The sequence below is a fragment of the Rousettus aegyptiacus genome, unplaced genomic scaffold (assembly GCF_014176215.1).
Source record: "Rousettus aegyptiacus isolate mRouAeg1 unplaced genomic scaffold, mRouAeg1.p scaffold_m13_p_10, whole genome shotgun sequence".
Taxonomy (NCBI): domain Eukaryota; kingdom Metazoa; phylum Chordata; class Mammalia; order Chiroptera; family Pteropodidae; genus Rousettus; species Rousettus aegyptiacus.
Window position 1 is genome coordinate 39,728,446 of NW_023416285.1, and position 13,144 is coordinate 39,741,589.

Consider the following 13,144-nt stretch of genomic DNA (forward strand, 5'->3'; position numbering starts at 1 on the left):
GTAGAATCATACAATTTTTGTTCTTTTGTGTCTGGCTTATTTCACTTTAGTAGTATTTTTAAGATTCATTTATATTATAGTGTGTAGCAAAATTTCATTTTTATAAGGCTAAGTAATAGTCCATTGCAGATATATGCCACATTTAGTTTATCCAGTTCATCTGCTGATGGACATTTGGGTGGTTTCTACTTTTCAGCTATTGGGTGTAATGCCGCCCTAAACATTGGTGTGTACAGGTATCTGCTTGAGTTCGTGCCTTTAGGTCTATGCCCAGAAGCGAAGTTGCTGGGTTATATGATAGTTTTATCTTTAACTTTTGAGGAGCCACTTGTTTTCCACAGTGCTGTGCTGTTTTACATTTCCCTCTACAATGAGTACAGGTTTGTTATTCCACATCCTAGCTAGCCACCACTTATTTTCTGTGTGTGTGTGTGTGTTTATAATAGCCATCTTAATGTGTGTTAAGTGGTATATCACTGTGGTTTTGATTTGTATTTCCTTAATGACTAATGATCTTGAGCATATGTTCATGTGTTTATTGACCATTTGTATGTTGTCTAATAGAGAAATGTCTATTCAACTCCTTTGCCCATTTTTGAAGTGGGTTGTTTGGTTTTTATGTTGTCGAGTGGTACTTCTTTACCTATTTTGTATATTAATACCTTATCAGATATATGATTTGCAAGTATTTTCTCGTGTGGTTTGCCTTTCACTCTGCTGACAATGTATTTTGATGTACAAGTTTTTAATTTGATGAAATCCACTTTATCTTTTGCTGTCATTGCCTGTGCTTTTAGTGTCCTTACTCACTTTTGTTAGTTCTTTTTGTTAGGGTACACCTTCCATCTGCTTCTTGGCAACATTTCCTGATGAGTTATTTCAAGTCGTGATGCATTTGTATACTTTTTTAAGGTACTGTCTCTGTATAGTTGCCGTTTATGTTCCTTTTTCTTACTCATATTCTAATGAGATAAATTTTTGTAGTATCATTAGCAAGAGGTTCCTTTGGGGTGTAGTGATGGGGATGCCAAGGTAGCTTTTCAGGTTTCACAGCCCTGAGACTCCCTCTGTTGCTACCAAAAGGACCATTTTCTTAAATGACTCCTTTTTGCCCATCTCTCCTTTGCCTCTCAATGGGTAACCTGGGTCAGGAGAGCTCTACTGTTTTTACTTCATAAACTCGCCCTTCAAGGTAATGTACCCACTATTAGGTGGTGTCTTTTTCTGGTGCTTTCTGATATCTACCCCCTTAAGGTCTTCGTAAGCATTTTCTGCACCTTTCTCTTCTTCCTCTAAGCAATTGAACCCTGTTAAGCTCCCTCTCAGAGTGTACTTACAGATAATAAATATTTGTGAGACATGTGAAAATGCCTTGCATTGCCTACTGGTCCTCTCCAGACTTCTCACAGTGCTGGTGTGATGTCTGCCGTAAGCTTCCTCCCCAATCTTTACCTTTAGCAGCTCTTACACACAAATTAAAGTTCGCAGCTGTTCTATCTTCTGTTACTTTTCTTCATCCCCTTCTTAATCTATGTGTGGTTTCAGGAGAAGTGATAATATTCACCAGATTTTTATTGGATTTGATTTTAATAGTTTTCTCAACATTTTAATACTACTAAAAAACATAAAGACTTCTCATTTTAATCATTTGTAGTCTAAGTTGTAGAAATTAGTCGAACTTATTTGTAAGCATGATACAAGGCAATCTAGTTTTAAGGATACTTAAAAATATAAAATATATAAAATAAAAATTTTATCTTAATTAAATCTAACTTTTAATTCCAGTGAGTGTTTAGGTTCCCAGATCTTAGTTTTTCAGATTATAGTATCTTGAGATTCTGATTTTTAATAGAAGCATAATTAACATATAACATTTTAGATATACAACATAATGATTTGATATTTGTATATGTTGTAAAATGATCACCACATAAATCTAGTTCACATGTGTACCATACGTAGTTACAAATTTTTTTCTTATACTGAGAACTTTTAAGATTTACTCTTAGCAGCTTTCAAATATGCAATAGAGTATTATTAATTATAGTCACCATGCCGGACATTCATTCCCATGGCTTATTTTATAACTGGAAATTTGTACCTTTGACCCCCTTTACCCATTTATCTACCTCCCAACCCCCTGCCTCTGGCAACCACCAATCTATTCTCTGTATCTATGAGCTTGGTGGTTTTTTTTTTTTTTTTTTTTTTTTTTTTTTTTTTTTAGATTCTTCATGTAATTGAGACCATGTAGTATTTATCTTTCTCTATAGGACTTATTTCACTTAAACAAAATGCCCTCAGCGTCCATTGATGTTGTCACAGATGGCAAGATTTCATTCTTTCTTATGGCTAAACAGTATTCCAGTGTATATGTGTGTGTGTGTGCATGTGTGTGTATGTACACACACACCTTTTCTTTATCCATTCATCTATCAGTGGACACTTAGCTTGTTTCCATGTCTTGGGTATTGTAAATAATTCTTCAAAGAACATGAGGAACATATATCTTTTTAAATTAGTGCTTTCATTTCAATCGGATAAATACCTAGAAGTGAAATTGCTGGGTCATATAGTAGTTCTATTTTTACTTTTTTGAGGAACTTACATACTGTATTCTGTAGTGGCTATACCAATTTACATTCCCACAAGCGTTCCATTTTCTCTACACCTTTACCAACACTTGTTATTTCTTTTTGAAAATAGCCATTCTAACAAGTGTGAGGTGACATCCCAATTGTGATTTTGATTTGCATATCCCTGATGATGAGTGATGTTGAGCACCTTTTCATATACCTGTTAGCCATCTCTATGTCTTTTTAAAAAATGTCAATTCTGCCCACTTTTAAATCAGCTGTTCATTTTCTTCTGGGGTTTGTTTTTCTTTCAATCAGTAGGTTGACTTTTCATTTTGTTGACTTCCTTTGCTGTGTAGAAAACTTTTAGTTTAGTGTAGGATCATTTGTTTATTTTTGTTTTTGTTGCCTTTGCTTTTGGTTTCAAATCCAAAAAGTTATTGACAGGATCGATGTCAAGGAGCTTACTGCCTATGTTTTCTTCTCGGAGTTTTATGGTTTTAGGTCTTATACTCAAGTTTCTAATCCATTTTGAGTTTTTATGTGTGGTGTTAGTGGCCCAGAATTCATTCTTTTGGAAGTAGTTGTCCACTTTTCCCATCACCATTTATTGAAGAGACTGTCCTTTCTGCATTGTGTATTCTTGGCTCTTTTGCCATAAGTTAATTGACTGTATATGTAAGGGTTTATTTTTGGGCTCCCTACATGGAAAGTTCCATTTTTTAATGCTAATACCATACTGGTTTGATAACTTTAGCTTTGTAATATAATTTAAAGTCAGGGAGAATGATCCCTCCAGCTTTGTTATTCTTAAGATTTCTTTGGCTACCTGGGGTCTTTTGTAGTTCCATAGAAATTATAGAATTGTTTTATTTCTATGGAAAATGCCATTAGAACTTTGATAGAGATTTCATTACATCTGTAGATTGCTGTGGGTAGTATAGACATTCTAACAATAATTATTTTTCTGATCCATGAACATGGATTATCTTTCCATTTGTGTCTTTAGAATTTCTAAAAATATGTTTTGTGTACTTTTATGGATTCATTATCCATGGATTCCAGGTTAAGAACCATTCTTTAGATCTACAATGCACATAAGTGATATATAAAAGCTACGAAATGTTTATGTAAGGATAACTAATAACATACCAACAAAGTGCTTCGAGTTTTAAAATTAATGAGCTGCACTTGGGAAAATTGATTTATAGAATGTTTCTGATTTCCTTGATTTAACACTATGTTTAGTAAATAATTCTTGACATTCTGACAGTATTATAGGAAAAATGTGACTCCCCTCACCCCCCATGTAAAAGAAGTCCATGGACAGGTATTCTAGACAGACTCTGTGATGTCATCATGAAGCAAATTCCCCTCTCCCCGCCACCCCCCCCCCCCCATTTTACTGTCCTTACAGCTTACCTTCTAGCTTCTGGGTTGCTACATAGTCAGAAGATGGCTGTTGGGCATTATATCTGTGATCTGAGCAAAAAGCAGTGGTATGGGAAGCAGACTAAGTGAGTCTCCTTTTAAAGGAGTTTTTCTGGTGGTTCTAACAACTTCCATTTATATTTTATTGACCAAATTTAGACATGACCATCCATATCTAGAAGGATATTCTGCAAGGAAGGTGGTGTATTTTAACTGGGTGCTTTGGTCCCACTCTCTCAAACAAAACCAGTTGTTAATAAGGAAGGAGAGAAAAAGAGTTATTGCAGTTTTTAACAGATGAGAACCAAATCTTGGTGTACATGACTTTTTTTTATAAGATGCAGACCCAGTCTTGGCATAGATGAAAATTTGTATAAGGTCAGCAGGATGAATGAGAGGGCAATCTGGCTAAAGTTCTTGTCTTCCCAGTGATCCCTAAGTCGACTGAGCTAATGTGGCTGGACACAGGCCACGGGTCATCCTTCTCTATTGTCACATGAGCCCCTCTCCAGATCTCCACACTTGACCAAGGAGGCTGACATTCCCATTGAGAAGTCAGTGTCAAAACAAGGATTCAAATGCCAGTACCCTAGTTTCAAATGGAAATCTGTCATGAGGATCTAGCCCTATCCAGGTTAACTTGTTGTCTGTGCCCCTATATAAGGATAGTACCATAATAGCTACTGTTAATTTTTTAATTGCAGTGTGCTGTCAGAAATGGTGTTGCTCTTTGTTAGTAGGGAGTCTCTTTGACAGGTTTTTTCCCATTTTTATTAATTAAAATTAAGCATTCATAAAAGTTGAAAGGATGGTAAAATGATTACACCATATACTGTCCACTAGATTTAAAAATTAGCATTCTATTGTATCCGTGCCCACTCTGTTTGTGTATATGTGTAACATATACATCCATATATACATACATGCATAGACACTTTGTGCTTGAAATTTTTTAAAGTTCTTGAAGACATGACAGTGCCTATACTTCAGCATCTACCTTGTAATAGAAACACACTACAGCTGGAATAAATTAGCTCTTATACAATGCTGTTATACCTAAAACATTTAGAATAACTCCATCTAATATGCAACAAATATTTCAATTTCCCCAGTTGTCCCAAAGAGATAATGTCTTTTGTTTTTTAAACCAGAAACCAGTCGAGATTCATATGTTATATTTGAAGCTTGTGTATTTTAGTTTTTTAAAATCTAGAATCAGTCTTTCCTTTATAACATTGATGTTTTGAAGAATTCAGGCTAGTTGTCTGTTAGAATGTCCCTCATTCTGTATTTGTCTAATTGTTTCCTCAGAGAGTCTCTTTTACTTATTCTTTTAGCTCCTGCATTTCCTGTAAACTATATGTTAAATTTAGACGCTAGAATAGAATCGGTTTAAACATTTGCGGCAAGAATACTTGATAAATGGTATGTTCTGCACATTGCATCACATCGGGAACACATAATGTCAGTCAGCTCTTCTCATGATTACTAATGATTAATTTGATCTTCTGAGTTTAAGGTGATTACACCCAGTATCAATTGTAAAGATAATTTTTTTCCCCTTGTGAATAGCTTGTGATCTTTGATGCTGTGAAAATCCTGTTCTCCAACAATCTTTCACCTGATTTGGTATCCACTGATAATCCTTAATGGAATCATTTGTTATATGGTTTCTAGAAAATGGTAATTTTCTGATTCTGTCATTATGTCTTTAGCTATAGCATTCTTTAAAGAGGATCTTTACTTTTTAACCCTTTCATTCTTCTTAGTATCACGGTAGATTCAGGAATTTTTATTTATACAATGTTATCACTTGTAATTGTTACTCCCTGTGTCCCAGCTGTCTCTAATTTGGCCAGTAGAAGCCTGTTTAAGATGGCCCCTGGGTCTTTTTGACATGCCCCATTAGTTCTTGATCATTTCCTTCCTTTGTGGAACAAAATGTCTCCAGTTCATCTTGTGCTTTCTTTGCACCCCTCTTATTTGGTGGTTGAGTGGCCTTCTATTCTACACATTCCTGGTTAGATATATTAGTCCTCGCTCCAATTCCAAAGAGTTTTAAAGTGCACAGTTCTGAACTGAACCACCATTGTAATCTGATTGCCCTTTAAAGCACCTTAAATTCATGGTATTTAAATTCTTGGAAGATTGCCTTAAGGAAATACAGGCCATTGATTTCAGTAGTGTAAAATTGATTTTGTATTACACTCTGCAAACAGAGAGCTGAATGTAGTGTTGTTCCCCTTGGGTCTGAAAATACAGTGGTGTGTCGTGGTTAAGATCTCAAGCTCTAGAGCCAGAGCACCGGGGAGTTCCATTCCAGCTCGAAAACTTTCTAGTTGTGCAAACAAGCAAGTTGCTTTTTCTTGGTGCCGTAGTTTTCTTGTCCCAATGGGAATAGTAAGAGTACCTACTCATTAATTTGTGTTAAGATTTAGATGTTAATTTTAAAGCACTTATAACAGAGTCTGGCACAAAAGCATTACTCAGTACATGTTAGCTATTATAAAACTCCGGGCTATTTACTAGATCGATGAATGTATTCTCTATTTAGTATTTAATATCAGAAATATTGATGTTATTTCTGAGCATATCTTTATTTTAAGGAGACAAAAAAACACATAAAAGGATTTTATTTTTTATTTCTAGCAAATGCACTGGACTCCCCAACATGTGCTTTTTGATTCGCTCCATTTCCTATTTGGAGACAACATTCAGCATGTGCCCTCTGTACTTGGATTGCCCAGGTGACTCCTGGCTACACTACATCCTTGCACAACCTGGAGCACATTACTTGACTCCTCTGTGCCTCTGTAAAATGGAATTACAAATTTATCTTCTTAATATTTCTTTGTTAGGATTTAATGGTTGAAACCATCTGAAGCTGTAACCGATGTAGCCAGTAAACACTCCATAAAAGTTAGCCATAGTCATCATTCTGATTTTCATTTTTTCAAAACCCCTTTTTTTTTCTTTCCACTGATAATTCTTAATTTTTAAAAAGGACTTTTATTAATCAGAGGGGTGTGTGTGTATTACAGATCAGAAAGGGAGTCTAGCAAAATTAAGACCAAAGAAACTTTCCTGGAACTTTATAGAGTGGCTCACCACCTGGATCGATGAAAGTATTCTCTATTTAGTATTTAATATCAGAAATATTGAATCAAAATTAACTGTTTAAACTTTGGTTTGCATATATTCCCATACTAGGGTATTAAAATGCCCTGTTTCTTTATTCCTGCTATGGTTCTTCAGCTGCTCTTTCTGATACTTGTTCCTTAGAAAGAGCAGCTGAAGAACCATAGCAGCTTTGGTGATGCAGGTGGCAAGAGTTAATCGGATGGTTAATCTAACAATTTTGCGGAGCACTGCAGCTGGAATGAATTTGCTCCAGCCGTTTTTCTGTTGTGACAAACCACTCAAGCTTCAGTGGCCTGCAGAAAAAAAAGGTCTGATTTACCTGGTGGGGACCCTGAGCCCAGCCTTTACTAAAGGCAGGGCAGCCATTTTGCGTGGCAGTCTTATCGAAGCTCTTCACGACGAGGGTACGGTTGTGTACCCTCTGACAACTTCCATTTCTACCTTACTGGCAGTCAGAATTTGTTATTAGAAAAAAGGGAATGTGGAGGTTTGGTGGCCCAAAACCAGCAAAGATTCACTATGGCCCTAGTGCGTGTGTGTTGTTAGCTATCAAAATCAAAGGCTTAGAAAAACAAAGTCACTAGCGCTTAATTATAAAAACAAATATTGGTATACAATTCAGAAAATATGGGCTCTAGGCCCAACCCTTTCTCACTGATTTACTACAGCTTTTGGGAGCCCTGTTTCTTTATTCCTAAGGTGATAGCAGAAACACTAAATGACTCTACGGATTGTTCTAGCAGTAAAACCTTAAGGTACCCTTTCTGTCTTTTCAGTGTGGGAACCTACATTGCTTTTACACATGTACACACCCCATAAAGTGCAGTTTAATACCCCAGTATGGGAATATATGCAAACCAAAGTTTAAACAGTTAATTTTGATTCAAATTACCATAATTAGTCATTGTTATTATTTGGGGCTTATATTAGATCAAGAAAGGTAGGATGTATATTTGATGAGAAGCTAAAATTCTGTAGATATTGACATTTATAAAGAGGTAGTGGTGTAATCATTGTATAAGAATGAAAAACAAATGGAATTTTCAGTTTAAATGTGGAATTTTCATTTCCGCAATTATATTTTCATGACTAAGGAACTAATAAATATTTATTACTTACCAGAAAGGATAGTTTATATTTGTTCTAAGCTTTTATATATCTTTAATACTTTAGGTATAAACTGCTGAAGTAGTATTGTAGTTTAGGTATGAACTACTAGTATCAATATTGTGTCCTGTTAGTGGGCTCCCTCAAGTAGGCTAGATGAGCGAAACTTTATAATATGTATTTTTGGCCACTGAAGAATTGATTCAGATGTCTCTGAAAATATAGTTGTTTTGTTTCATTGCAGTGGTCTTTGAACAATATTTACATTTTTAAAAATGTTAACCTAAATTATTTTACCAATTAAAAACAATAATCAGATGTTCCTTTATTATAATGATTACATATAAATGTGCTATGTACTATGGCTCTACATTGAGTAAATAGTTAGTTTAATTTGCAATCACTCCAAAATATGTGAGGTTAATTACATGTCTCTTGAAAACTTTCTAAGCCATAATGCCAAGATTGCTTATTTACACTATTCACAGGAGACGCAACTTACTGTCTGTAATTCTGACTCAAGGACAGAAGGCAGATCAGGGACTATTAATAGAAAGAACATTCACTCAAGGTTTTAAACTAAAACTTAGACAAATTTCTAAGAAGAATTGAGAATTTCTAATAAAAACTAGAAGAATTCTGATACATAAATACAAAATTATTTTATCTTTATCATTCAAAAGTCATATTTTAGGAGATTAGAGACATATGGAGAATAGTTAGGTCACCAAACATGTCTTGACCATGCTGCCATCTTAAACAGCAGCCTGCAGTCTACACAAACATTGAGTATAGGAATTAAGTATTCCTACATTTTTTTAAAAGAAGAAATCAGTAATTTTCCGGAAGGAAAAGAATAATGATAACAATGACGGTTATAACAATCAGTACTTACTGAGTAGGGCAGGCTCTGTTCTCATTTATGTTAATGAACTCGTTTCAGCCTCATATACTCTTGTGATGTAGGAACTCGTAGTATCCCCATTTCCAGGCTCACTGCTTAAGTGATTTGTCCAAGGTTCAGTTACATTAGAATGAGATTCAAAATAGGAGCCTGGTTCCACAGTCCATGCCCTAAACCACTATGCTGTAAGGAGATAAAATAAATATAAGATAAAAGTTTGTATAATTTAACTCATATGCTCAGCTGTTTTTATGCTGTATTTGAGACTTTTCAAAGTTTCCTTAATACTGGTTACTTTTTGTCTGCTCACTCACCAGATATACCCGGTTGACTGAAATTTCCCATGTGTTCAGTTGAAGGAGATTAATATAATATATTTTTAATCCCATAAGAAAAAAAATTAGATGTTACAAATTTAACTTAATTAATAAATTCATAATTTCCTTGGTAACAGAAATCATAGTTATTGCCCATACTGCTACTCTATAGTAGCTAACACTATGCCTTATCTATACTATTAATACATGCTAGGTCTATTTAGTAACTTTACATTTGCCAAATTTTCATTAAGTAAATCTGGCTTTCAAATATGGCCTATTAAAGATGCAAATATTTTAATGCAAGTTGGTCTGACTCTGTAGATCATAAAATTCAAAATTAAATTTAAATTACAGGGACGCTACTTAAAATCAAGATTATAGAATTAACTTTGTATAATTGTCTTGGATTACATACAGCATTTATCATAGTTTGTTACTACAATTATGTGCAGATTGCACTATAACATTAATATAAATCTAAATTAAAAAGGGAAACATGGACTTATAACTGAATAACATTTTCTTCTTACTGGTTCTATGACTATTAACGCTGATCTTTGTTTCCTCAATTCTAAAATGTAAGTAGTGTTTCTACTTTTAGGTTGTTACAGCTGCTTATACTTGTAACATATACACTTTGGTTAGTTTTTACATTTATTCTTTAAGCGATTTTTCCTACAATCTACTGCCTCTATCCCCACATAAAAGTTTCTATTTTGCCATCTTTCTTTTTAGTGTTTAGATTTACAAATATATAACATTTATTTAGGCTAGAAGCTTTTTTAAAAGCCCACATTTAATTATGTGAAACTAGATTAAAATTTGTTTTAAAATACTTTCTTGGGAGACAGATTTCTGTTAAAGAAACAAATTTGTATGGATTTTTCATTGCGTTGGTAACTTGAGTTAATTGAATGTAAGCTACATTCTCTTTTTATAATATGTACAGTCTTGTTGAAACTTTTAAAATTGTGACTACCTGAAATAGTGCTGTTTGAATCAGAGATATTATATTTTGAACCTCAAAGAGAATTGAGTTGATTTTATGTGCTCCAAAATACTACCAGTATTCACAGATGTAATCAAATATGAGAAATGTTCATTCTACATTTATATATATTTTTCTAACATTTTAAATTAAAGCTACTTAAAATAATTTTTTGTCTTTAGAAACCTCTTATTTTTTTCGGGATCTGCATAGAGTTTTGGCATTCTTATAAATGTTTTATTTGCCTGTTAACCAGGTACTTCTGAGTCACACCCCTTGGTTACTGTAGTACTATATCTTAGTAACTGCAGTGCATTGCTCCCTCTCTTAGCTACAGTTAAGTTGTGGCTTTAGATTTCTCATTATTTTTTACTCCTTTTAACCGTGGTATCAGTGAGCGCCATTGGTGATACAGAGCAAACATGTGAGAGATTTTGAGCTGAAGTGAAAATAAGTGAAGATCACTGCTGTCTGTCTCCACACACATTTAAATCCAGGTGTTTCTGTCGTAACTATGCAACCTCCTGTGGTAAATATGACTGACTGCTCTTTTTTCTTACGCTCTTTTAAGCAAAGTAAAGCAACTGTTCGGCTGAAAGAAGATGTGAAAAAGATAGTGGCAGTGCCACTAAATGAGCAGAAGACTTCTACCTATAAAAAGTTATTTGGAGTTAGTCTCCAAGACCTCCAACAGCGGGGGCTCACCGAGAATGGCATTCCAGCTATTGTGGGGAATATAGTGGAGTACTTGACAAAGCATGGTAAGTCAAGTTTTGTTTTAACTGTTCTTTTTACAGTTCTGGCCTATGAGGAGAATGTTTTTGTGTAAATTGCTTCATAAAATATAATTGAAATATTACCTAAAACACCTTAATTAAAATATGAAGTTATTGGAAAACATAATTTTCCCTTTTAAAGTGCATTCCCTTGACTTTTTAAAAGGACATTAAAAGCATACTTACCACTTAACGTTATATTGACAATATTAATTTAATTTACCATGGAGCAATCTCTTATTGAGGTTTCTAGTTTGAAATGTTTCCTAATTTTAAGTGCTAAAATAAAATACACTGTTCTGATATTACTACTGAGCTCTCTTGATTCATTATATTTCGACTGATAGGTAATCATTTTTAATGTAATAGAACACTTTTGGGGTATCTCTCTCAAGTAAGGTCAGCCATGGGCTTATTGAATGCTTTGATTGCCTTCATATGCTCAGTGAGGATACCAAAAAAGGTGATATATAGCCTACTTTGGGGGCAGGTGTTATTTATTTTTGGAGTGATAAAATTAAGTATATTAAACAATTGGAGAGTAACAGTGCATTGCATCATAAAAGGGTAAATTATATCTGTTTATTATTGAGAGCCATGTTGCGTTATAGCTTTTTTTATAATTTTTCTTAAAATAGGAATTTAAAACATAATTTGAGAGGATGTTTCCATACCTCCTACATTTGTTGTTTCAACTAGGGCAGTATGATGAGAGAACACCAAACTATATAAGAAATACCAATATGCTTTAAGAATTTTGGGAAGAAAATATTCTGAGGGAAAACTTGGAATTTTCATCATTTTCTGTACTAAAACAACATTTCTGTACTTAAACAAAACTTATTGCTGAGTAGAATATAAAATTTATGGGGATTTTTAAAGGTAAGACTTGAAACTTCAAAGAAGTTCGATACTTTGCAGTTTGCTTCAGGCCCCATATCTTCCCTCGATTAGAAGTCCATTCCCCCTGCCAAAAGAAATCTTTCACTGGAAATGCTTGGGAAACATGTGTCGACCTGTGACAGGGGCTGTGTGGCAAACAGTACAGACCTCAGAAAGTCAGGTATTTTGTGTTGAGAAACAGCTATTTGCTCTGATTACTAGGTATGTAGATGATAAAATGATATTTTGTTCTGAAAACCGAAGAGCCAGGCTCGCATTTTTACCTCATAGGTGTTTATCTCCCCAATTTTAGAGGAAGATAAGCTGTAGAAGGGCAAGATTCTTATAGAACAGCTCTGATTTGCTTAAATCCTTTAAACAGTTAAACACAAAAGGTGCTAAACACAACATGGCAGGAAGATGGGACCTTGACCAACAAGATCTTGAAGCCAGATGTTGTTATGCTAGAGCTTTGACAGAACTCATTTACACACTCAGTATTGATTAAATTGTATTCTACTGATTTCTATACAAATGGATTTCTAGGTAATTCATTTAATCTGTTAAATAGGGTTGTTCCGCTTTATTCATTTGTATGCCAAAATATGTCCACCTAAAATATTTTGGTTTTGGTGTAATCAAATGTTCCAGTCTTTCTTCCAAGAATGATTGAATAATAGACACTTGGGGTTATGCTTATGTAAAATTATTTTACATTTTTAATTTAAAAAAATTATCGAATAGTTAATATACTTCTGTGATTCAAAATACAGGAAGATATCAGAAAGTCTCTCCCTCCAAACCTAGTCCCCTGACCATTCATTTTAATTCCCAGAAACAATATCACTATACTAATTTCTGATATGTTATGACAAAGATATTTGGTGAATATATAAGCATATGGTTTTTTTTCCATTTTAATATAAATATAGCACACCATGCACACTGTTATGAATCTTTTTACAAAACTACATAAGTGTATTTTGGAGATCGTTCCACATAGTATGAAGAGTTATTCA

General features: G+C 34.1%; 1 protein-coding gene across 4 annotated transcripts in view; it reads left to right on the plus strand.

Moving 5' to 3' along the window:
• The window catches only part of FAM13A (family with sequence similarity 13 member A), a 250,060-nt gene that overhangs the window by 24,484 nt on the left and 212,432 nt on the right, over positions 1-13,144 (plus strand). For all 4 annotated transcript variants that reach the window (XM_036227706.1, XM_036227705.1, XM_016161037.2 and 1 more), the window contains exon 2: positions 11,039-11,228. Coding sequence is in view for 3 of the 4 variants with exons in the window: in XM_036227705.1 (XP_036083598.1) it covers positions 11,039-11,228 (190 nt within the window). In the remaining variant the exon portion in view is untranslated. The remainder of the gene's footprint in view (positions 1-11,038; positions 11,229-13,144) is intronic.